The sequence below is a fragment of the Bombus pyrosoma genome, linkage group LG18, assembly GCF_014825855.1.
Source record: "Bombus pyrosoma isolate SC7728 linkage group LG18, ASM1482585v1, whole genome shotgun sequence".
NCBI classification, from domain to species: Eukaryota; Metazoa; Arthropoda; class Insecta; order Hymenoptera; family Apidae; genus Bombus; species Bombus pyrosoma.
In genome coordinates this window covers 2,518,183-2,546,072 of record NC_057787.1, presented here as the reverse complement: position 1 = coordinate 2,546,072, position 27,890 = coordinate 2,518,183, and the positions used below count along the sequence as shown (strand labels likewise).

Genomic DNA, 27,890 nt, shown 5'->3' with positions numbered 1-27,890 from the left:
AAAAATCTAATCCAAACTTGAAGTGTCGCATGTAAAATTTGCAAAAAGTTCTCGTAGATGCTTAGTGCATTCATAATGAAGATCTGACAAAAATCTTGAATTGATTTGGTATCCAACATCACTGCTCGATCACGTTTAAAATTCTTCCGTGATCGTCATAAAAATCCGAAAACAGAGCAATCCTGTTCGCTGAAGCGGTGATCTGGAGGATCGATGGCTGGTGCACGTCCAGAGCAACTTATTGAAAACGGTTCGTCGCACCTGACGCCTCCGCCGTTGCTGGCCAGGTTTCATCCTGGCGACCGCTTACTCCGGAAACGTAGCTCGTGGGACACAGTGGCCTCGTGTTTCATGGGGAACGGAACATATTGCCGGATCATCAATCCTGGCTGCACTGGGAATTTTATATCGTTCCACCGGGATGCTCTTACTTGACGTGTCCTGAGTAGTTTCTTATTTACTTCGTCCGCAATATTTCCTAAAATATTCTGTCTGGAAAATCGTCGTTGACTCAAGAGTTCGTTTAAAATCTTTGCAAAATGATTCTTCGGAATATTAATCATTGAGCATTTCTCTTGATGGTTTAGAATATCTCTACGATTATTCGAGACTTGGGACAGTGACAAATGGAATGAAAATATTTTCAAGATGGCTCTCTAAAATGTGGATCATTGGAAATTTCCCTCGTTGGTTTAGAATATTTCTACCATATTATCCTTTGAGACTTGGATCATTGACAAATAAGAAGATATTTCTAAAATGATTCTTCAGAATGTAAATCATTGAGAATTTCTCTCCTTTGTTTAGAATATTTCTACCATATTATCCTTTGAGACTTGGATCATTGACAAATAAGAAGATATTTTCAAAATGATACTTCAGAATGTAAATCACTGAGCATTTTTTGCATTGGCTTAGAATATTTCTACTATATTATCCTTTGAGACTTGGATCATTGACAAATAAGAAGATATTTCTAAAATGATTCTTCAGAATATAAATCATTGAGAATTTTTTGCATTGGTTTAAAATATTTCTACCATATTATCCTTTGAGGCTTGGATCATTGATAAATAAGAAGATATTTCTAAAATGATTCTTCAGAATATAAATCATTGAGAATTTCTCTCCTTTGTTTAGAATATTTCTGCGATGAATTTTCAAGATTTAAATCAGTGAAAAATGAGCAGATATTTTTTCCCATAAATCTAGAATATTTCTACAATGTTTTTTTGCATTTAGACTAGAGAGTATTTGTAAAAAAAATTCCTTTTTACAGGAGCAATATAAAGAGATTTTATTATTCCATCTTGGTGGATGTGTGAATACAATGAAACTATGAAACGAGGATTTCCCACTCGACAAAGCAGCCCAGTAGAGTAGATTGTCATGCAAGGACAATCAAATTTTACGATTATAGAGCTGAAAGAAGTAATATACCTTCAAATTGAGGATACAAATCTGAACGCATAGGTCAACGTATCGCATGAGAGTGGTAGAAAGAACATTGCTAGGATCGTTAATTAAATATTCTAATCGTAAAAATAAATTATTTCAATTCCTAAAGCTTCTATAAATTATATTACAATCCTCCTTCTTCTCATTTTCCGTCACATTTAGAATTTATTATTCATAACCAAACTATGTAATACCACAGTATACAGTTGAAACGAGCACCATGCACCACACATTAATTCTACTCAAATAACTCGTGTAAAATTCTACTAAACCAATTCCAATTTTTTCCAAAGATAAACCAACTATTTTTCATTTCCATTACATCTACAATTCACTATCCATAACCATGGATTGTGTAATGTTACAGTATAAATTGGCTAAAACCAACATTGTGAGTCGCATATAAAATGATCACACACATACTCATGTTCTCCAATTTTTCCTAAAATAATCCAACCATTCCAATTCCATCACAGTAATTACTAGTTATTATCTCTTTTTATATTTATTTATATTACTATTAGTTACTAAATTAAATTAGTATTCGCTATCAAGCGCCATCTTTAACTTTTACCTTGTACCTCCAAACAAATGTTTTCCGCTAAATCTGTCAAGATTCTATTTTCTATTGGATTGGCAACTAAATGATTGCGGATTTTGTCATTAGGTGGTATGGACAAAACCCGCAATCAATTAGTTGCCAAGTTTGCGAGTCGACGCGATATCGCGCGTACAACGTTCGCGTTCTCTTCATGTCTTCGTATTATGCAAATGTACGGAGGAACGTTGCAGCCAGACAAGTGGTTAATGATACGTCACGTTAATAATGGGCCACGTTAGTTTCCGTTCACCTAGCCGGCACGCTGGCCAACATTAAGGACTTTCAATGGAGGACAAGCTCGATAGATTCGGTGTTTTTTTCGACAGGAAGTTGCTACGACTGTTCCTAACCTTGCGTAGCATGACTTGAGTATGGATCAATGCCAATTGTGGTAGCAAAAGCAAAGAAATTCGGAAATGATCGTGTAGTGATTGATTATACAGTGAAGTGGAAGTTGAAGTGGAATTGGTATTTGATTTGGAAATTTGGATCATATTTCCAATCGAAGCTCGTTTTCAGTTTTGCAGTTTCCTGTTTCATGTGAATTTGATAGGAATAATACAAATTTGCTGATGAGACGTATTTAATTAATTATATTTTTTATGGTTATTAAAGTTTTCATGATTCGTGATTATTAATTTAATTCTGATAATCCGTTCTTGTTTTATCACTGACGTAGCATCTCGTGAAATTTGTTGAAATTATATGTCTCGATGCGAAACTCGAATTTTCCCTATCAAATTGTGGCTACCAAAGTTTTCTATTAAAAAAGGGGGGGAAAAAGAAAAAAACCTTTGTTTGAAAAATTTCTAGAATCAATTTACAATTTACAAGGTTTAAGTACAAGTTTAGGTACAATTTACATTCTACTGGAGTCTGTATAGAGTCTGTTACATTGGAGAAAAACTAGAAACTTACAACTTGGAAAAAGTTGCAAAATCGTTATGAGTTACAAGCTCAGCAAAATGCTTGTTTGTCGTGTATCAAACTTTGAAAGGTTAACAAGTTACTTGTAATAAGTTGTAAAATAACATTCATCAGTTACGTATACTAAGTCGTTTATATGCAAAACTTATCAGTAATGGCTTAAAACTTCGAAAAATCATTACCTCGACAAATTTGTAAAATGACATACACGATATATCTAAATGAAAAATAGCTGCAATCAACAGCAATCTTTTATCTTCAATTTTTATTATTACCATTCCTTGTTATACGGTTGAATATATTTTTATTAACAGAGCAATGTTTCTAGAATCAGCTAAGGTTAAAAAGTTAATTTTCAATTTTCAATCGGCTTTCTTCTTACCTGATATCGTTGTTAACTAATTTCACTAATAATATTAATTTTATCGGGTTCTGAGTTTCATTTCAATGATGTCAAATTTTCCTAATCATATAAAAGTATTACCAAATGATACAAAATTTATTATAGTTGGATGCAATTAATCATATAATTGCAATAATAAATACAGAAGTGCACAAACAATTTTTCTACTCACTCTAACTACACGGTGCTATTAAAATGATTGTACGTTCGTCATCGTGCACGATGAGCGTTCGTGGTCACGGAGGAAACATATGGGGACAGAAGTTATTCGAGGGGCACAGCTGACTTGACTACAAATATCGTGGCTGGTGTTGCAGAAACTCGATATGAACGGTGCCGCTCGCCCTTGTGCCAATAAACTGTATTGCAGCTCGTATCTCTCTGCTAGAGCCATTAGCTTGTCGAATCCTAATGCCGATTGCGATTATTGCGATCTGCCAATCGCCTATTTCAAATGCGACTCGCGATCTTTAACGTTTAACGTTTCCGGTCTCTGGTTATCTCGCTCAGAATCTTTCTCGGTTTGTGCATTTGGTCTACGATGGAGAACTTAGTGGAGTTAAATTTAAGTTCGTCTATGAGACGTGAAATTTTTCGAAGATTTCTCTCTTCCAGGGAAAATATAAGAAGGTCATTGGTTTATAGTAGATTTCTAAAATTGGTGTCTACAGAGCGTGAATTAATTTGTCACTGGAATTGTTAATATTTTGCACTTGGTCGTTTATTTATTTAGGATTTTTCAGTATCTGTCGCCAGTCTTCCATAGTAACTCGTCTCACCTGCTTTCTTATCCCCGAAAACATTCATTTTACCGATCTGACAGCCTCGAAGCTCGTATCTTCCAACACTCAAATTGGCCATGCCACATTTAACGCGTTGACTTTCAAGAGACTTTTATATATTGGGTTGGCAACTTTGTCAATAGATGGTATTGACGAAATCCGCAATCAGTTAGTTGCCAACCCAATATATATAAAATTCCCACTCCTGTACAGTCTGTTGTATTAGCAACTAAGTGATTGCAGATTTTGTCAATAGGTGGTATTGCCAACCCAATATTTTGTCGTAATGGGTTGAAATATACTACATGAAAACATTTTATTTTTGCAAAATATTGTGTATATATATTTGCGCGCTATTTCTTCGAGAGTGTTATCTGACTCACACATATTTTAAAAAATTTAATTCATGCAATTTGTCTTATTTTAAAGGCACTCACAGCTAAGAAATATCATTTGGTTACAATTTTGCTAATCACATTCTTCCTCGTCTGATCTTATCACTCATCCTTGCGTACTATACTCTTTATGCTATTCTTAATCTGGTTACTGTACACTAATTGTCTACGTCACAAGTCGCTACTACTCTAACACTATTATATCCGCCAACGACCCTGTCGCTAATTGTCTGCTTGTTGCACCTTTTAATCTCTGGTATCTTCTGTGCCATTTCTTTCTTTACCTTTTTAATCCCATCTTCCTTAACCATTCCTTCACCAATTCTGATCTTCTATCTCTTAAAATAATTCTCTACGCTTGTGTTTAGTCTGCCTACTGCTGTACAGTCTGTTGTATTGGCAACTAAGTGACTGCGGATTTTGCCAATACCGTCTAATGACAAAATCCGCAATCACTTAGTTACCAATACAACAGACTATACAGGAGTACTGACTACTAGAGCTGTAGCGCAACTGACGTTGTAGAAAATTTAATCCATGAGGTTTATCTTGTTTGAACCATGTTAAAGGACCTAGCAACGTGGGTCAACTGAGCCATCGAGGCAGTCAACGTGTTAGAAAATCTTTCTCAAACGAATCTCAGTTAGTCCGATGAATTCGCCTCGAAAACGTCGATCGGTGTTTCCGCTCGTTTTAGAATGACGCCGAGTGTTTGCACGAGGTGAGCAACGGAAATGGCGAGGCTGTGCAAGTGAACATAAACGCGGTGTTTCGTGCTGCACCACATTTCTCACGCATCTGGCCAGAATCCCGTTTGGATTACGTCGTAGAAGGAGGTGGAACGCGCAGCAACCAAGAAAGGGGTTGGGCTGGCCTTTTCACAGGAAATTGTGGTTCTGTGAATGCCGTTTGGATTACTCAAGAGCGTCCAACCGATGCCTGATTTCGGGAATCAGCGCCAGGCAGCCCCGGATCCTCGCATCATCCTCGTTTGAGAACACCTCAGGCATGAAGGAGCGCGAGATGAAACTCTTTGGCTGCCGATGGTCCTTTTGGAATTTCGCGACTAATCTCGCAGGTTCGTCATCCGGATATTATTGAACAAACGAACGTCACACAGCAGATTCGTCTCTGTCTGTCTGTCTGTCTGTCTGTCTCTCTCTCTCTTTCTCTCTGTCTCTTATTTGTCCTCGCGCGTTTTCTTCTCCGATCATCTGATCATTGACTAATGCTGAAACAGCGAAAAGACAGGGGAAATCGGGTGAAAATTACGAAGCCACTGCGGGACCCGCATTCTCAAGTCTCCATAAGAACATTCTCATTGTCAGAACTTTTTAAATTTAAATCGTTCATGATCCTCGTAGATAGCAAATTACATAGCTGGAAGCGTGCTCACCTTCTTTTACCAACGAGCAAAAATTTCGCCAAAATTGGACACGCGCCGTTCCACATAGCAATCTGCTGATTGTAAATTCGACCGTGAAACGTCTTCACCGAGTGTTAGGAAACGTCGAATGGAGTTTTCGTATCGATATCGAAGGAATCGACGAACGAAACGAGACCATTGTTGATTCGACCCAGTTTCCCCTAGAAATTTTCTAGTTTCTCATGGCGATTCGTTTGCGTTAGGGAAATTTTGGTAGAAATTGAAACGAAGAAATTACTATAATCTGAGATGTAACTGATATATGTGCCAGATTGAGAATGGATGTTGTGTTTAAAATTAATCGCCAGAGTAAGTGATATTGCGCTTCGTTGCCGACAGACCAAAAACTATTGGGTTGGTAACTAAGTGACTGCGGATTTTGTCAATACCACCTAATGACAAAGTCCGCAATCACTTAGTTGCCAACACAATAGATGACCAAATTTGGCGACTCGAAAATTATCGCTGGTGTAGACTAACACTGGTGGTGGTGGTCTAACTGTAAAGCGCAATAAAAACCTTAATTATTTGCCTAATTGTTTGCTGAATTATTTGAAGTGGTGAATTGCGGATCTCACTTTTTGCGATTTTTATAACATTCGGTCATCAGGTTTGCGTATAGGATCTGCAGGTGCTATAGTTGCTTGTTTTTCGATTGATCTGCGATGAAGTAACAGCCCGTCACGATTTAAAGGTTATCCGTAGTATCAGTAATCATCAGCCGCTAAGTGAATTCATTGATCTCGCGACTATTGTGTACGAAAGTTTGCTTCATCGTAGTTGGGCAACAACGTTACCGCAAACTGGCTCAGTTGTATCATTGCTCTTGATGATGGAACATGCTTGTCATCTGTTCAGATATACCTCATCGCTGCTAGGTATCCTGCGGCGATTTCCATCTCGATTTTCTTCGATTTCGCGCAAATTGTTTCTATTTCTTGTGTATAGGGCGTCTGGGTTATATTAGGTTGGCAACTAAGTAATTGCGGTTTTTGTCAATGCCACCTAATGACAGAATCCGCAACCACTTAGTTGCCAACCCAATATATCTTCTTCGGTTGATTACAGAAAGTATAGTATTTTGTGTGTAATTTGAGTGATATCGAAGGACGAGTAGCTCTCAAAGAATATTTTTCTTATATCATTTTCCTGAGTCTCTTCGAAGGTCGTTGATGTTTTCTCCTTGCGTGTTGCAGCTGACATTAAGATGCAAAATTATACGATCTCGAAATAATTTTCAAAAATAACAAGGAATCTTTTGTGGTGTATAATTCCATTGTAAAATTTTCATTTATAACACACGCGCACAAACAATGGCGACGTTGTAAATTTGGTTAATGCTTTGTACGAATTTTTGTATAAATATGACAACATTCTACGTGAATTTTAGATTATGTATGAAATTAAAAGTACTTAGAATTGTTTACAACATTCCTTCAATGACGTTATATTTTTTAACCAGCCTTTTCCAATATATTGAAGTTCGGAGAAAATCAAAGTCACCGACCAATTTGTGAAGTATTAGGTTGGCAACTAAGTAATTGCGGCTTTTGGCAATGCCACCTAATTACAGAATCCGCAATCACTTAGTTGCCAACCCAATATTAATAAAACTTGTTGTCAAAGTCGGATGATACGATAATATTTGTCAACTCAAAGTTTCCTCGAGAGTCAACATTTCTATTAGTATTAATATATTTCAATCTATTGCAATTTTCAGGACGAACTACTAAAAATTCACGTATTCACCTTCTCATGTTGAAATTTAATATGCCCGGAAGAGGGCGTCCTTTGTACATTGATCACGTGATCCTTCATCCTACTCGCATAATTTCCCTCTTTCCTTCTCGGTCCCCTAATTTCCTCTAATCTGTTCCAGTTTAACCCTGCACGCGTATCATCACTCAGCCAGACGCATTCAAAAGTTAAATGAACTCGTTTACAGAATTTTATCTTGGCCGTGCGCATTTCGGTAACATTTATCCCGAACATAACCAAATTTATTCCCTTTGTTTCCTTCTCCGGTTGTGATTTCAGGCCAGCAGCCAGTCGCGTTCTCCTTTCACTCTGTTTCTCCTCCCTTCTGTCTCTTTTATCTCGTTTCTCCCTATCCTTTTCTCATTCCACCCGATCGTCTCGTCGTCAACGTGCCATTGATCGAGAGAGACCGGAGTAATATCCGTTTAAGGAATCAGCGCGGAAGCTCCGCCAGTATCTCTGCTTCCGGTGCAGACGTTCGATCCCCTTTGATCGCGCATTCTTTTTGCCCCGCCGTCTGTTTATTTATTAACCGAACGGATGAAGGCTCTTTGCCCGGTGTCATATCTCCTTTCCAACTTCCTCTTTCGCATCCAAGCAAATAGGAAACAAGAGAATGTGTTCTCGTGTGGTTCGAGAATGTGCTTCGGTGAAATGTTACTTTTGTAACGCGTGCGTGCGCGTTAGCAGACTGTGCTTGTGGTTAGGTTAGGTTAGGTTGTTTCGATTGAATTTGAAATTGAAAAGTGATTTATAGTTTTTTCGCAAATGTTTGAAGGAAAGAGTTGGCGGACGTAGTACTGTGCCTGTTCGCGTAGCGTTGTGTGTTTGTGAAATATCTAGAGTTCATGAATTTTAGTTTTAGATCTTTGAAGGCTGTTGAACCCTTTGCACTGCTATGTGGAGTGTGACTTGACATCAGTTTTATCTCAGCAGCTCCTTTGTCGAGTCCTACTCGACATTCTTTCGTGTCCCACTTTTTTTTGTAATTGCATCCTGGAAATTGTTTCAAGATATATCATACACTTAAAAATTAGAAAATACAACAATAGCATGAATAAAATTGGTATTTAAGTGAATTTCTTTCTTCTTTTATTTATTTAAATTGCCTTATTCTTTGGTTAAAGTTGATTTCAAATAGAACACTTAAAAGCGTTGGCAGCTGCTGGTAACGAAATTGAAATAAAATTCGCAGTGCAAAGGATTAAAGGAAGAAAATTGTAAAAAGATACGGGGTTTCAGGCAGTTCTATTACGCTTTCCAAGGAATCCTGTAAATACAGCAAATTAAATTTAAAAGATACTGTTTGCCACGCTATTACCTTTCTCTGCTTTTCAATGTATGCGATTGATCGCTGCAGCTTCTCAACAGCTATCATCTCAGTATACTATAGTTTTTTAATGCTGAGAAAAAATGTTGAAAAATTATTTATTTAAAATGCTGGAACAGGTGACAAGAATACATCGTACGTATTTTAGTGGGTCTGTGAAAGCGAAATAATAGTGAAATTAGGAGGGCTGGCATTTTTATTCGAACGTAAATACTAGCTAATTCACGAGAACAATTACGAACCTGTCCCTGGGTCAGTCGTAACCCACCACCCATTAACGTGGATAATTTCATTACTGCTGGCTGCACGATCTACAATTATGAGCCGGTCTTTTGCTTTCGTGCGCGATTCCATAGTCGTTAAATACATTGGCGTAGTTCTCGTATTCTCCGTGGTGCGATTTATATCGAAAAGAAATGAACAAATGCTATTGGCTGGTTATCGAGCATGTTACGCGGAATTATGTAACGTGTGAAACGTGTCAGAAAATGTAAATGTATACGTTTCTATCTATAGTTATAATTAGCTAGCACAGGTGGCACAGATATGGATTTTACGCGTTTCGTAAAATTACGATATTACAAAATGTGAACGTAGAAAAGTACGTTGTTCGAGGTATGCATTTGTCGTTTTCATCGAACGTTCTCTTCTGCTGAATAATCGAACGATGTTAGCGAAAAACGTTTAATAACGTAAAATGTAAATTGCAAGCTCGAAGGAAGCTTGTCCCTAAAATTGCACTTTGTTTCGTTTCTCTGGTATATTTAAACAAATACTAGCGCAAATTCTACTAATTAATCGTGCAATGTTCTTTCGCTTTTTAGAAATAAAGAATTAAACAATTTTTTAATTAATTGAAGAATTATTTAATTTAAAATATTATTTAAAGAAATAAAGAATTTCTGAGGAAAGTTACGATTTCAATTAGAATATATCCCTTTTTTTCTTCACGATTATTAAAATTTAGAGCTTCTCCAGAGCTTTATGAAATAAAAAGGATTCCATTCGATTTGATATTTTATGAACGACGAACGAGATGAAGTTCTGAATATTCCGCAAGCTTGTTCACTTCGTTCTCAGTTTTTCAGATGTCTGGCGAAGATATCCACCGTTACATCCGCCTTCGCTCGTATTTACAACACCGTATACGAGCGTGTGTTGCTATTTCATGTGTGCGTTATTCGCGACACGTTCAACGGGGAGCGGCATTACGAATCACGCCAGCTTCCTTATTCAATATCCGAGTTCGACGACGCTGATGTCGCGTGATAGGCGTTCCTTATTCGCTTCAAGAACTTCCTGGACACGGATATCCATCTAATACAGTAGCGTGCAAAAGTTTTACCAGCTACTGAATAAAATTGTTTTGTTTCACAAATGAATTTAAGAATATTTGATAATAATTTATTATTAATATTATTATTTAGTTTGAGAATTAGCAGTTATTTGAAGAAATACATCTATTTCTTTGCAAGAATTAATTTTTTTCAGCTTTCTTTTTAACGATAATTCTAGAAAAAAGATGCTGCTGAATAAATTTCTTAATAAGTCAATTTGCGTTCTCTTGTTCAAATATTCTTACGTACTCTGTAAGATTTTGGCTGCTTAATTTTGAAATATCTCGTTTTAATTTGTATAATACGAAGCATTGAATAAAAAGAAGGGATATGATGAAATTTTGAAATATTTCATTTTACAATCATTCGTATCACACGAAACACGTGTTAAAAAATATAATGAAATACCATGGAAGCAATATAAATGTTGAGAATTGTCTTAATCGGCGAAATAAATGTACAGCGACACTTACATTACACTTAGAATTGATATCAAAATAGTTTCAGACTTATTTGATATGTGATTGGTAAGATATTTGTCGATACACATTTGCACGCGTCTCAGCGCTCTCTTTGTCTCGTCATCTTCTATACCACACTACCAACGGAACCGCTGTATTCATCTGTTTTACGAGACGCTGTGCACGCGCATACTGCCACACACTCATACTCATATATGTGTGTCACTACTTCGTTAACCTAGTGTAGCACACAAAATTACACGTATCTCATTAATAATCTCCCAATAATATGGTCTACTACTAGACTAGAACTAACTACTAGAACTAACAAAAATTGGATCGTGCAATTGCAAATCCATGAATTAAAAAAATATAAGATGTACAAGCATCGTCGAAACGTAAAAAAGAAGCACATCCAATCTTGTTCCTCCAATACTATCTTTCTTCTTCTAATTGCAAATCAGGAAAGAGGTACGACTCGTTCCACTTATCTGGGGACCATGTTTCACAGAAATATTCTGTGCAAAAGCACGGTAAATGGAACGTGGCCGGTGAAAATTGTTTCATCGTGTAAACGACCTTCTTCGTTCCTAGTTTCTTTCAATTTTTACGCAGCCCGAATAAAAGGGACTGCGTGTAATGCAAGCACACGGAACTATTTTGGTAACTGACACGACCTTGATGATAATTAACCGCATGTATGCTGGTCGAATATCGACGGCTGCTATATTCGCTGCACTAACTTCCTATTGACGTAGCAATGGAATAACGCGCCATATGAAACGGCTGGTAACGGATATCGATTGTTTCGAGCGCTCATTGTTCCAGTGTAAATCAGACGAATCAAGAAGCTTTCGATACTTTGAATATAAAAAATAATTGATCGTTGTGAAGAGAAGGAGACAAGCCTCTCAGAAGCTGTTGAGTTGCCAACTAAGCGATTGCGGATTTTGTCAACACCACCTATTGACAAAATCCGCAATCACTTAATTTCTAACCTAATAAATCAATCAACTCCACTTCTCAAATTCGTTTCAAGCTTCACCAATATAATCGTGACAATGCTGCATCGTTATAGCAACGATGAAATTTTTCTAAATGTTTCATGCAACGCAGAGGTTGCATAAATAATAATTTTTGCGAGCCACGGTATATTGAAACTTTATAGTGAAACTGTATAAACGTATGTCACAGCTTATCTACGTTTCTCGCGAAAATAACAAATAATACGCTATACACCTTGATGGTTATAAATGTTAATCATCGGTGATATCCGCGGTTTATTAGTGTGCCACGTTAGTCATAGATAAATGCGTTGTTATGACATTCAGTCGAAATGAATTTCAGCAATGAACTATGACAGCAATCTTAGATTTCCTCTACGATAATTACTTCTATCAATCTCTCAGTCTTCTAATAAAAACACGTAACATGTTGTAACTGCCAGAGATAAATGTATCACCACGTAAGGAGCCTGAAAAAGTCAGATAGACGGCCTTCCGCTATTTAATCACGAATGTAATATTATTTGTTCGGCTATATTTTTCATCAAACGACTTTTCTTCCTTACCGACGCGCTCTTACCTCAGAGAACATCTTCAACTGTATTACCACATTAATTGGCGCTACTTATTGTGTTGGCAACTAAGTGATTGCGGATTTTGTCAATACCATCTAATGACAAAATACGCAATCATTTAGTTGCCAACCCACGGATCGTCAACGTGAAAATGTCAAAATGCCAGAGTGTACGTGTGTGTCATAAAAAATGTCACAATATCTCGCAGCCTAGCCAGAAGGGAAATTTCCAACGACGTTTTTTTCCTCTCTTTTTTCCGGTCCATTTCGGTTCGATCCTGTGTTCCCGGAGGCGGAAGCGGCTTCACACGGTCCGCACAGTCAATAGCGCGGTTCAATTTTTGAAGTGTACACATAATATATGGAGATACGTAGGTAGCTGCCAATTTACCGGGGGTCTGGACCTGCTATCCCTTCGTTCTCCACAGGGAGGTGACTTCGACCAACGCGATGCGCGATCCGGAAATATAGCAGCGTCGCATAGCGCGGCATTTGAACGAGGACATGGGACGAAAATTAAAATTCGCTGGCCGCGTTCGCAGAACGTTTAAGAATTTAAAATACAATTTAATATAATTAATAATGCATTATTATTAAACAGATGCTTTCACCTATATATATACAATATAAATAAATTTGCTAAAAAATGTTAAAAGCAAATACTATTATATTATACCATACAAAACCCCAATAAATACAATATAAAAAAAAATATTCTACTTATAAATAATTTCATTTATGTATATATATATATATATATATATATATATAAATCTATTTATAAACTTAAAATTTTTAATTTTGTTTTATTTTTATATGACAAAATTATATTACCTACAACATTATTGTTCATACAATATTTATATTTTTTTTTAATTTAACCCACCCAACAAAACTATTTATTTATATATAATTAAATATAAATATACACCTCACCTTGTTATTCATATAAAATAAAAATTTGAAATACAATTTAATATAATTAATAATGCATTATATTGCAAACGTAATGCTTTTCCCACAATGAACAATTTGTTCACACGAAACGTCATTATCGCACGTGAAAAATGATTAAAACACCGAACTATGTCGTCGATCATAATCGATTGATGGGAACTGTGGAACGAATCGCGATATCAGTGCCAGATTTCCGACGTTGGCCTATGTGTAAACACCATGTTTCGAAAAATACCACACGCAATACCATTACTAAAGCTATTTAATTATATAATTTACAATGTATATAATGTATAATTAAATAATTTATAAAATATAAAAAAATATAAATTATATACAATTATATTATATTATATCATATTATTTATATTCTGTAATGTTATTTGTTTGCAAATTGTAATTATTAGCTTGGCAACCAAGTGATTGTGTATTTTAAATAGGAAGAAAAATTCAAAATTTTTATTTAAAAATATAACTTCATTTAATTGGGTATTGTCCGTTTTCGTCCATCACCTTTTGCCATCTTTCAGGCAGTGTCATAATTCCATGTTCATAAAACTTCTGATTTTTCCCAGCAAAAATTAAATACTCTGTTTTGAGGGAACTTTTCTTCTTCGAAAAACACCGTCAGAACAGCTCGGTTTGCAGTGAGGCGTAAACCTGGCCGCTGACGGTCCTTTGTCAATAATAAAAATATTTTTAATAAAATAAAATATATTACTGAAGCGAGTACGATTATTGTTATCGTTGTTATTAGACCAAAGCTGCACCTATTCGATGCGGTTGGAAAACAAGAAACGTTGGACAACTGAATCAGTCGGATAATACGAGTTCGCCAGTTTTTCCTTCCTTCGCTTATCATTCGTATTTATCATTCGTATAATCTCGGTGAATCACCGTTAATTCTCATATAACTGCATTTCGCTGAGCTGCAGTTCGTAAATACTAAGACAAAGACTTTTATCCGCATAAGCGTGACCGTCGCGTGACCTGAAGTCGAGTAATAATAAGAGTTGGAGAACGTATTTAGTAAATCGGGCATTGCGGTGACATAAGTTTGCACAAACGCAGTTCTACTTATTTTAATTATAGTTATGTTAACCAACACTGGTTTCAAAGAATTGAGGTGTCAATTCAAGGACGTTGTGGAGGCCGCTAATGAAGTAGTTTCTTCAGGGTGGGGAAAATGCGAGGGTTGCATGGAGGATTTAAAAAAAAGGAAGAAAAAAGGCAACGTTCGTAAGCAACGTTTGCATGTTTGCAGGTGGTGTCGTTTTGACCCAACGTTGGAATTTCGCCGAGTTCAGCGTTTCCCGCGGAAACTGCCTTTGTCAATCGGCAACCGGCATTCGAACCGGATTGCCCCTTAAGAGGAGCGAGCTTTTTCATGTTCCCTTGATTCAACCTATGTGTGCAGACCTCTATGCCTTGCTGATCACGCTTTCGAGACAAAAACGTGGAAATTTCTGTCGACCCAGAGCTTTCGCTTGCACTTCGCCTCAACTTCCATCGAAATTTCACGTATTTTTGGCCTGGCAGAAATGACAATCGAAAATTTGGGAATTTAATGATCTGTGGCGGCAATTGGCAACACTGTATACCGCCGAAGCGAAGTGCCTAATGAGCCATCAATATCCCAACGGTCCTTCCGCCGAATGTTCGAGAAGGAAGCGTGCGTGGCAACGATGGCGGACGCCAAACAAATGTGTGGATAGTGGGGATATTGAGGGGCGATGAAAAGAAAAGGATCGAATCCGATCGACAGTTAGATTCGAACTAGGAAGCGATAAAGTCGAGTTGTAACCGGACAGCGAAATACGTGACGCGATCAAACGAAGACAGTTGTTAATAAATATATTGTTGACCTAAGCACCGAGTGAATATTTAACGCACTACACCCAATATCACCTCAGATCGTTGAACCATTCTATTCTGTTCTATCGAATATCTTTACTTCTATAAACCAGTTATTTCGTTGGTAAAGTGGAATATCTTTATGTCGAAGAATACTCTGATTTGACAATGTAAGGTGTCTTTTTTAACACATTGTTGACCGGTCACCTGTTAACTCGTGTTTTCATGGCCAAACGTTGCCGACCGGACACGAGTAAACTCGTGATGCGCTTTTTCCGTATCGGCGTCGTTTTCTTAGTGCGCTGTTGGAGATGATACAGTGCAATTGTTGGTTAGCATACCTGAAGCTGTGTCTCTGGCTTATAAAACCAGTCAAGTTGCGTCCTTTGTTGTAAAATATGTCAACAATGACGGAACGTACCAATGAAGAATCTTCCAATGAATTGTACGCGGATGTTTTATCTGATTGTCCGGGTGATTGTGAATCAAATTGTGGTGACTTGGAAAATGATACTGTGTCAGAAGATAGTGAATCTGATATTAGGCCACCAAAATATCATTAAACCTACGTGCATATCATAATACAATAAGCACATAAAAGGGGTAGATCGTGCAGATCAGTATTTGGCGAACAGCAGTATTTTAAGAAAAACTTTAAAGTTGTCCAGAAAATTAGCATTTTTTCTGATAAACTGCATCTTGTTCTATGCATATAAAATGTACTGTACCTATCTGCCAGGAAATAAAACAAGATAGAACAAATTTCTACTGCAAGTAGCTAGAGAATGGATAACTGTGGATTCCAAAGAATGCAGCATTGCACCTGACGCTTCTCGAATTTCTAAAACAGCTCCTTATTATAATGGTGCACCCTTCAGGCTTTCCGGACAACTAAGAGACCACGTGTTAGAAAAAATAGTCACTGGCAGAAAAACAAATCCGACTAGAGCGTGTAGAGTATGCTCTTCAAAAGGAAAACGCACAAACTAGATATATTGCAAAAGCTGTTGTGTATCATCACAGAAAAGGAAATATTAAAAGTTGAATAATAAATAGAATAAAATTTATTTATATCGTGTTACTTGCACATCCAATTGCGAAATAATAGCCGGTGACATGAGATAAATTCTCAGTAAAATTGCCGGTCAACAATGTGTTAGCAGATCATACATTTCGTGTAAATTTAATATGTTTGAGTCTAATTAATTAGCATGTAAAATGCCGCAATAAATAAAGTGGTGTACAAATGTTTTTTGTACGCTTGGAATGTACTTTTCGAAGAACATATAGTCGTTAGATTGACTATCTTAGCTTGCAATATTTTCGTAAACGTGCTCCTATTTACACAAACGATAGGAGATCTCGTTTCAAGTTAATGATTCGGGTCGTTCAAACGATATATTTCTTCTTCTTTTTTTTTTTTGCATCGATCAGATGAAAGTTGGACGCTTGAGAAGTTTCATATGAAACCACGGGGCTGCGGTGTTCCATTTGCTTTCATCTTGAACTACTTCTTCGCCTTGATATTTCAGTAAAAAGTTGTTTGCGTCAAAGTTGCTTGCTTCTTCCTGTCTTTTTTTTTCCTCGATTGTCAACAATCCGCATCGTTCCATTTTAAACTGTGTTTCCAGCCAAAACGTTTCATATTCCGGGAGTAATTTCTTTTCTTAAGCAACGAACGTTACCCTTTACTTTGAAGGATCGGTCGATTTCAAACTTTCGCCCTGCAAAATTTTACACCACTTTTCCATTTGAAACTTTTTCGCAAATTCGCCCCCTTATTTCTATTTCCCTTTCTATTTTCATTTTTCCTTTCTTTTTAAGCAGTTGACACGAGTTAAAACAGTTGACACGATTCTTCGTTGTGAAACTCCCTTTACGTAGCTTCAACCAACTAAAATCTTTTTAGTTGTGTTACGCGTAGTCAATTGACCGTTCGAAGCCATAAAAGAACAAATCCCACCATATCATTCGGGAGTTCGAAACTAAGCTTCGCAGGTTAAGGAGTTTCCCCCACTTTGTCTTAACTATAAGTCGTTCCTGATGTTCAACGGTCAATTGATTTCGGACGCGCTGTATCCGAACTCTTTATCCCAATTACAGTTTCCACCAGGCACTTCAAGAATTCTGTCCACGGAATTTCGTTTCTTTGATCATGAACGAACGCTGGTCATTCAATTTTCCCAATTTTACAGTTTCACATCGTATTTACGTATTGACGATTATGTCACATTTTACCAACAATATATATTAATAAACAGATTGTGTAGCATGAGTTGCCGTTAATAATATGTTAACCCAACAAGTGCACAGTTATTACAATAATAATAATAAAACAAATGTATTAATAAAATGATAGTACATCGTGAAAGTATTAAATGCAAATATTATATATCGCCACTTACTCATTGGTTTTAATGATCTTTTTTGACGACTGTCTCAAACTGCAATTCTCCTAACGACTTCCTCACATCTAATGATTGTTGTATTTTATTTGTCTATAAAAATAAGAATGGTAAATGTACAGATTGTATTGGGTTGGCAACTAAGTGATTGCGGACTTTGTCATTAGGTGGCATTGACAACATCCGCAATCACTTAGTTGCTAACCTAATATATAGCACTGTAAACAGTAAGTCTCACACTTTTTCATTTTAAATAATTCATTTTAAATACTATTGTGCATACTTTTACGTTACTGTTACTGAAACGACATCCTAACATTAAGTGAATGTACGAATATTTTCATTTAGCAATGACGTTTACATTTGGTGCAAAGGAAAATGAAAAACTATCAACAGTGTTACAGCGTTCGAATACTTCTGTGTGAAGATACCAAATTGTTTTAACAAATTAGTTTAGTACACCTCGTTTTAATTAATAATTGAAATTTAATATTGATATTGAATATTTAATAATAATTGAATAATAATTGAAATTAAATTTAATAATTGAAATTTGTAAGTGTAAGCGTTTGAATATTTTCGTGAGTCACTTTATATACACAATTTACTGTTTGTTCACGTGCAGTCAAATTTTTATTCGATTATCATTATTTATGTTTAAACGAGACCCGACTCATGGTACACGGTCATGGTACACGACATAATGCGCTCGAAATTTCCAGCTTGAATATATTGAAAATGTTGGAACTTCGTTTAAAATAGTTAGAAATTAATTGAAAATACTTGCCACAATACTAATCTCGTGATTGTCACAATTGTGCACAATGACACTGATAGTTGTAAACAGCATGAAATACGATTTCGCATGAGAAAGCTCTCGAGGCTAGGAACGACATCGCGGTGGTGCGACTTTTGTGAATCGCGCGTAAATACGCAGACGTATCGGAATATCCAATTGGCCCAGGGGAAGTTAATCGGACGATACGTCCCGTTGCCAACGGGGCTGATCCGCAACCGCGACGACCGCAAATGGAAAATCCCCGTAAAAAGTAGCGTAACCCGCTTTGCCCTATCAGTCGCGCGACTATTCCCAGCTGTAAATCCATTTTTCTTCCTTGCCCTATCGTTCTCTATCTGCATTAACCTCCTCCTTTTTATACGAAAATCCCGTTTTAAACGGAAATTTCACAAATTTCAACGACGAATTAATTAATCTGTTAATTAGAGAACACGAGTTAGCTGGTCTGACTGGGATTCATAATCTCTTCTAATCTCTTAATTCATCGTAATTTCTCTATTTGCATCTGCTATATTTTAATATGTTCGTTTCTGTTTCTAAGTGAATTTTGTATTTGGTGACCACTCGGGAGAAATATAACGAGTCACATTCTTTAATTACTTGGTTATATTAATGTTTCCTTTCTGGCTAAAAGAACGTAGTTTGGTACAGAATAGTTGGAAAAAAGGATAAGACGAAGCAAGCAGTTTTCATGATCAATAATCATGTTCTGTAAGAAACGAATAATATTGTGTTACTTCAAATTAATTAACATCGTGTATATTTTATAAACGTTTAAGAGAATGACATTTATTCAGTTCTATTAGGTTACTGGCAACTAAGTGATTGCGGATTTCGTCAATGCCATCTAATGACAAACTCCGCAATCACTTAGTTGCCAACCTAATAAAATGAAGCGCAAGGATAGTTGCGATATAGAATTGGTTAATCGGAAATGGAATTTTCTAATACTTTTCTATAAATGAATAACAAATGTTATTTATCACGCACCTCGCCTGTGGCCTTCGTTTACGTTTAGAAAAATCAACAGTAAAACGTATGTGAAAGTGATTTATCCTTCTTTGTTAATTCCTAACCTCAATGTATAGATATTTTTTTATCAAATATCTGTTAACAGACCATTTACTATTAATTAAATTTTATTTTCTAAAGAAGTGGAGAATGGTAGATATGGAGTTTGTGCTCTTAGAGTATTTCAAAGTCGACGAGGTTATTCGAAGACGAGGGAGGTGCGCCTGAGGATACCAGCCGGAGTTTAATTCGAATAAAGTGGGACGGTTAGGAAAATGGTACCGGGCAATTTCCGTTTTTCGTGAGATTAGCATCTACCAGATGTCGAACTGCCCGTCCACGGTTTTCATTAAATTGGATCGTTCGGCTAATGTGCAGAGTTTCGAGGCACAGCGATGCCTTATCTTAACGCCATTTCAAAGTCTGGAATTTTTACTCAAGATTCCTCAATAAAATTGCTCCTATCGTTCCTTGCAGTTCCCCGGTTTCTACATTTGAAGTTTAATGGGAAAATTTAAGTCTCTGACTTGTCTAATAGAATTTTTTAACGCATCAGATAAAAATGTATATATTTGGTTGGCAATTAAATGATTGCGGATTTTGCCATTAAGTAACGACCACCTGGTAAAACTGCCAGGCCCTTTTGGCCTAACGGCACCTAGACCTTCTCGTAACATTGTTTATGGTTCACCCGATATTTCTTAGGCCATTTGTCCACGATACTACAATAGTTTAAAAGACATTTGAACCTTAATTTTGTAAAACTTGGCGACTGAAACTTATGTCTTCCTTGTCTTTCATGCATTTCATCAGATTAAAATCGAAATATTTTTTGGACTACACATATACCCACATAATTACCATAATACTTTTTTAATTTTTACACAGGGAATAAATAATCACATCCACTGGCGTACAAGTATACATAAAGTTCTATTCCAACAAAATACCGACGATCATGGAATTTGCTAAAGAAATGAAAACCATTTCCACTGTGTGTGACTTTGTCTTGAGAAGTCTCTCTATGCAGCAATATACCCAAGACCGATGTTTAGGCGATCTGATTTAGCTGAGACACCCCCTATACATAAATAAGAACCACTACAGATATAAGTATACATGCTTAGAGTGATGTGACAAAGTTTTCATAACTTCTCTTCGTGTTATAATAACTAAAGAAATATACATAGTACGTACGAACTCTATACCTTTGTATACAATGTATTGTATATGCGTTTTCCAATTAACAACCGTTAACCGATATCGTAAACCAATCGTTTATCTGACCAGAGATCAATTAAAAGTATCTGAGTGTTTTTGTAGACTCGTTCAATCATTTACGAGCGTTCTTCTTCCTTTTACTATTTGACACGGTTTCATTTAACTGTACCAAATAGAATGCATAAAAATAATTCGCCCATTTTTCACCATCGCTCCATTTATCCATTCTTTTAAATTTCAACGAACGCAGGGACGAAGGATCGAAATTTACTTCTCCATCTACCGGTAATCGAACGAACCGGAATAGCTTCTCGATGACCCGCTGAGGCTGCTGTCCGTAGAATAATTCAACAGAAACTTGAAAATAATCGGCTGCGCGTTAGTTAGCTAGGTTCGGCGAATGCTTTATGCTGGTGCCGCTATTCTCGGCACATAAACCGATTGAGAAAATAGCGCGAGACTGCGCGGCCGTGGAAGTTGCCGGGGATTCAGTGGTTTCTGATAAGGCAACCGGCGTGATTTATCCTCGTCGAGCAGCCGCCACCGTCTCAATTGGTATCGAGTAATTCAGTTACTTTTCCTTAGAGCATTCGCCTTTGCAACCACGGCAACGGCTTATCGCTCTTCTGAATCTCTGGCGTTTCTGTGCCGTCCAACTTCTTAAATTGCTACGGCTTTAATTTACCAATGCCAAGCCGAATATATGTATATTGGCGATAAAGTCGGAAATCTCTGGCTGGCTTGGTAAGAAGATGAGGATATTACAGAGTTTATGGCGGCTCTGGATAATGTTTCCATTCTCGTCTACTTTCTTCCAATAAAGATACGTTCAGAGGGTTCATTCCTTTCGTATCGAAGACAAGAAGCTGTGCATCAGTTCTCAGAAATATTTTAATTATTTTACTTCCTCTTGCCCATTTATATGGATTTGTCTATTTTATGTAGTCTTTGTTAGAATTATCGATCAAGTTTCTCGAAATTTCTATGTGTATCATGGAGTCTTCGTTCTTGTTCTATTAGGTTGGCAACTAAGTGATTCCGTATTTTGTCATTAGATGGCATCGACAAAATCTGCAATCGCTTAGTTGCCAAGCCAATGCCTTCTCGTAATAAAGATACGTTCGAAGACTCGTTTTTTTCGCATTGAAAACAACACGCTGTGCATCTGTTCTTGTAGACATTGATTTTTTAATTATTTTAGTTTTTAAAGTTTATTTAGCTTGCAATCCTGTCTACTTTCTCGTAATAAACATACGTGCGGAAACCGATGCCTTGATATTGAGAACAGGAGAGACTTAGTGTATTGAGACTGCGAATCAGTATTTTAATTACTTTAGTATTCCTTCCTTCTTTCCTCTTTTTGTCTTTACTTTGTTGATTGTAGGAATGTTGGTCAAGTTGCGTGTCCTAAAATCGAGCATATTGCATTGTGAAAAATGTATATAAGAATTATATAAGTGAAACAGCTGAGAATGCCGATAGTTGAGCACCGCTGCTTTAATATCTTCCATGCAAACATCATATACGAACCTAATATTGGAACATTCTATGATTTGTATCGTGCATAAGATATTATGGATAAAAAATCAGAGAAGAAGTTGCTGGGATATAGAAATATACCTATACTGTTATTGTCGTTGAGGCTTCTGCATGTAGCTGAGTCCACTAGACATTTCATTTCCTACCATTTGCAATGCTAGCATTATTGGAATCTTAGAATACGATTCTTACTGGACATGGTTTATAGGAACTGTATAGGTTCTGAGAACGTAAAAATATGGCTGCTTATAATACATCTTCCTAACACCGAAAGACTCATAATAAATCCACAGAGAAGTATTTTCTGCTTGCATTCTGAATCACCCTGTAAGAAAGTCAAAGTTAACAAATTTCAGTGTCATCGAGAAAACTATGTCTTAGTTGCATGAAACTTAATTAAATTACCATCGTATCTCAGCAGAGATCAACTTTATTACATTCGACAGGCTTCTGGTATTATTACTCAAAGCTGAGGGGATTAATATTGAAAACAATGATTGATAATATCGAAGAAATACATATTACACGAATTATCCACGTTTCATACAAATGTCTGGTATTGTTTGCCAACTGCTCCACACATTATCTTTTAAACACTCTTGTTTCTTTGTTTTGTTTGTGTCTTTTAAACACCTCTTTTTAACGCACTAAACGAATCTTCCCATACTTTTTCGGCCAACTGACCACAAACTACATAAGTAAATCCCTAGGAAACACCACATCTTCCCAAAATCACTTTCTCTTCTTTTCTAAAAATCTAATTCATACAACCAGGTACATACTTAACAAATAAATTAAACCTATTTATCGCTACTGTATATAGTTCACAAATTCGCCGTTTAATTAACATAAAATTCTATATTCTAAAATATCCATGTACTCCAAAAGTCTCTAAAAACCTCCCTAGTTCCACTTCTGTTACATTTGGATCTTATAAAAAAAGTCACTACATTTCGATGTAACCAGTTGGCCACAATTTTGATCAACTCTCTGGCTTTCGAACTTATCGGAAGGAAACGTTGAAGAAGGAGAACGGCTCGATGTGTTGGATAACGAGCGTGCATCGGGAGGCGGCTCGGCCTGTTTCACAACCGTAATAAGAAATTTCTCCTAGGGACATTTTACCGGGAGCATCCTAAGCGGCTTTGTGCGCCTTCTATCGTCGCTTTGAGGCATGCAACGGTTCCTAATTAGGCCAAGCAACGCCGTTGCAAGTTTACGAGCCTGTTTTCTTTGCCCTTCGTCTTCGGTTTGCGTATCTGCTTGCTCGCCTATCCTTATCCCGAGTCGCGGATGTATTAGGTTGTCCGAAAAGTGTCTTTCTTTCGCAAACGTGTTTTTTACAACAGTGCATCTTCATACAATCGTGAAATCAAGTCTGTGAAATGTCGCGGTGTTCATCTCAACAGAACAAAGTGGATCGTACTTAATTCAACAAAATAATATAAAACAAAAAACGTTGTGCGTCTATTATTTCCTCATAAAACGAAAGAAACTTTTCGGACAACCTAATATTATGTATTATGTTTGCATTTTCTTGGGGAGCCATTTCCGTCACGTCTGGCGCAAGAGATCGCGTCAAAGGGACACGGGTATTTTTCAATTAAAGCCTGTTACGTGGCCGCAAAGGAGAGACAGGGGACAATGCCAAGGTGTAGAAAGACGCTCGTGGAAGATGAGCAGTTCAAGCATTCTATCTTTATTTGGTACGTGTCGCGTGATAGACGTGGAGGAAAATAGAGAGTGTAATTGTGAAAATTTTTCTATCGTATTTCTTTCTGTGTTGTTATTTCTGTATTTAGAGGTAGGATCATAGTAGCTATTATTTTATTCTTTCCACTTCATTGCACTTCATAACCTTCATTGCACTTTCTTACATGGACTAGGGATAAAAAACAAAAGGACATCTTAAACCTATCGATTGTAACTAGAACGATCTTCTAGTTACAATTTATTGTAACTAGCGCGTCTGCATATGGACGGCGAGCACGAACTCACATTGTTATTTTCTACATTCTGTTTTTCTTCTTTTTATTTTATTGTTACGGAGTTTATTGAATTTGAAGTGAAATTTCTTCTATCGTATTTCTTTTCGTTTTCATTTCTTTCATTTCTTTTTTTTTTTTAAATTGTTTCACAGGAGAAATTAGAGATACGAATACCCTTCTATGCTAATTCTTTCCGTTCTTTTCTTATTATTCCGTGGCATCGGTTAACTGGGCTTGAAGTTATGAAAATTCTTCTATCGCGTTCCTCCCTTTTTCCTTTTTTTGTCAGTTTACGGAAGCAGTTAATTGAATTTCATGTTATGAGAATTCTTCGACAACATTTCTCTTTTATCGTGTTTCTGATTTTTTTTTACAGGAACAGCTAGAAGGAATAGTTGAAATTGAAGTTGCTGTAATATTCTTCTTGCGAAAGATTCGCATTTTTGTGAGATGGAATTATTCAGTCGAATGTTTTGAGAATTGGCGAGTTTTGAAGCGGCAACATGATTTTGCTTCAAACTTGAAACGCTGTAGTGGAAATACTGCATTCCTCGTATATTTTTATTCTAACTATTCGAAAAAATTGAAAGCTCTTTGCTGTTTATTATACTCTCTAGCAATCTTGTGTGATAAAAAAGAAAACGAGGTTATTTCAGTCTGACTAACGAAACATAACTTGTTTAAAGTAATTATTATGTTAATTATATTATTCAACCATCTGAATTCTATTTTTACTCATTTTCATTGTTACCATACGTCGCTGTATGCGTGGCGTTGCAGTATGTATAGTATATCGCACAGTTAACTAAGCTAATGAATGTATTTCCATACAGATAGAACGATTAAATTAGGAAGCTGTTTCATAAACTAACAGTAACACACGGTCTAAAGAAACATTTTCGACTATCGAATGTTATTCCAGATTTTTTACATACGCGTCTATTTTGAGTATTTAATTAAACAAATAATTTACCTCTGTGTCTTTCGTCGATGATTAATTATCATTATCTGTGGTAATAACAAACAAATCGATTTTCTAAACTGAAATGGTTCTCTCATGAAACCCTGTTATAAAATTATAAGACTAAAAGCGATTATTCAGAGAAGGTTGGCTACGGGATATAATTTTAACAAATAATTCATCTCGACCATAGTTCCAAGGACATTTGTATGGAAATTTCGAAGGGTCCACAGCATATTTTGCTCAAAGTTTCACAGTCTGCATCGATCGTTTTACAGGTTGCAGATATCTCGTTGGAAGACGATATAACATGAAACACGAATGCTGGAATGTGTTTGAAACTTATAGGTCAGTGCAACTAAACCACTTTTGCCCAAATTCTGCTAAATGCGCTTTAGATCGTTGTTCCAGGTTTCTATTCGTTTATTCATTTCGTTTGATTTCTCGATGGCATTCCTTGGTGAAACCTGCAGAACGCATTACGAGCGCTGCAAGCGGTACGATATTGGGAGAAATTGTAGCGGGCATTTAGGACGGCCACATTGGGCCATCATTTTAGCCTGAAATTGTCCCGTTGCTGCGGCAACACGCCGTTAAATGGTATCGCTTCATTTGGCGCTGCTGGCAAAGATGGCCGCGTGTACATCTAACTGGTTTTATCGAGCTAAGTTTATCGACTGTTCAAACAGCCCTGTTAATCATCCAGACAAACCTATCCACCGAGAAAGGGAGATCGATCGACGATTAATCTTCCTACGATTATCGAGCTATCCGCTTTCGAATCGAACGTTTATCATCTCAAATAAAAATTCGTGGAAATAAATATTTTTTACGTGTATTTAAATAACGAGTTTACGAAATATTAAAGACAAAGTAGACTTTGGGCAACAAACTTTTGACCGTCCAGTTTGAAAGTTTATTCCACTTCCAACATTTTTTCTTTTATTTCGGCTAATTACTTCGTAGAGTTACGATTGCATCTGTGCCAAGATTCCAGTCGCGTCTTCTAGGTTATAAATACCACTTTTAATCCCTCTAGAAGCCCAAGTGTCTCATTTCCCCTTAAATTTTCTCGAACTTTCATTTCGACGATCAAAACCCATCTACGTTCGAATTTTATCAGCTAACTATAGTCCTTCCATCAAGAGTGCACGTTGTTCACTCATACACGGCCAACATATCAACAACTACCAACAGCAAAATACTAACATTCGCGAACGGCACGACTGTACTAGTCAGGCAGGCACACTAATACAGAAACAGCAGTCACATTACTACAAGGGCACATCAGAAAAATAGAAAAATGGCTGCGAGATAAACAAATAAAAACAAACCCCAGTAAATGCAACCATATTACATTTACACTAAGAAAATGGAAACCATCAAATATCCAATTGAATGGCACGCACATAACACAAACAAGGCAAGTTAAATACCTAGCACTCCACGTAGACACACAACTTACATGGAAGCAACATACTAAATCAATTATAGACAAAATACGGATAAAAAGAAGACAAATGTACTGGTTAACTAGTCGAAATTCTAAACTCAGCATAAAAAATAAACTAAAAATATACGAGACGATAATGAAACTAATTTGGACGAACGAAATGCCACTATGGGGGACAGCAGCAATAAACCACATAAATAAACTAGAGTCGCTACAGTCGAAGATACTGAGAACAATAGTGAACGCCCTCTGGTATGTCAGAAACGAGGATATATGCAAAGACTTAAAAATACCAACGGTGAAAGAAGAAATCGGTAGGTACGCAGAAAAAACAAGGAAAGAACGGCAACACATCCAAACCAGCTGGCTAATGAAGCGAGCAAAACTCTCATAGGAAGAAGAGTAAAAAGAAAACATTCCACTGACCTCGCTGAAGAAACAAAATAGCCAAACTGGAAGATAGTATCTCGCTGGGGGTAGGCACCTTTTATTATTTAGCAATAAAGCTAGAAAAAATTACCGAATATCCAGCTGGACAAATTATAAAGTACAAATTAAATAATAAAAAAGAAAATATTGTTCGATATCTCATTTCCTAAAACACTCTCCATCCGCGTCATCTCAGCTTTCCGTGTCTTCGTATCAACGTATCCTCGCCATGGAAATGCGCCTTTCCAGCGAAAGAAAATCGCGCGAGACGTAAATCGAGGGAACGTGGTCCCTGCAGACTGAGCAGAGTAAGATATTGATAAAGGAAGAGTAGCTCGGTGGCGCGTTTCCAATGTAAAGTGGGCCGAGACCGGTCGTGTTCCCGCATATAAACCCCGTGTCCCGTACGTGTCACGATTGACATGATCCATCGTTTCGTGTGCACGACGTTTCTTTCCTTTTCTAGACGACAGGGCTCCTTAACCTATTTAGTCGCGGAGAAGAACCGGCTCCACGGATCTTAGCTCGAAAGTCCCTTGTTCGCTGTGATCGAAATTGGATTACAGCCATTTTGATAGTCCTGGTTCGATCAACCATTTGTGCCTTTTCCTTCGCGCCCAATTACAATGAGCAGCGAGATCCTCTGTGACCGAAGAAGCGGAACGAAGAAAGGGCAGAGAGTGGGTTGCTGGCAAATGGAAAGCCGGCTTACCCTTCGAAATTACGGCCACTCTCATTATACTGGGCTGGTATTACGTTTGCCCTGGAAACCTAGTTGAATGGGCGGGTTCGATGTGATTGGTGGACAGACGCGTGG

General features: G+C 36.9%; 1 protein-coding gene across 8 annotated transcripts in view; it reads left to right on the top strand.

The window, feature by feature from the left end:
- Positions 1 to 27,890, top strand: part of LOC122577230 (tyrosine-protein kinase Btk29A) — a 271,717-nt gene that overhangs the window by 135,807 nt on the left and 108,020 nt on the right. For 2 of the 8 annotated variants that reach the window (XM_043748388.1, XM_043748389.1), the window contains one exon: positions 5,136 to 5,644. The exons of 5 other annotated variants lie outside the window; for them this stretch is intronic. In XM_043748388.1, the coding sequence (XP_043604323.1) occupies positions 5,575 to 5,644 (70 nt within the window). In that variant the 5' untranslated portion in view covers positions 5,136 to 5,574. The remainder of the gene's footprint in view (positions 1 to 5,135; positions 5,645 to 27,890) is intronic. One more of the 8 variants, XM_043748390.1, reaches the window with a different exon arrangement.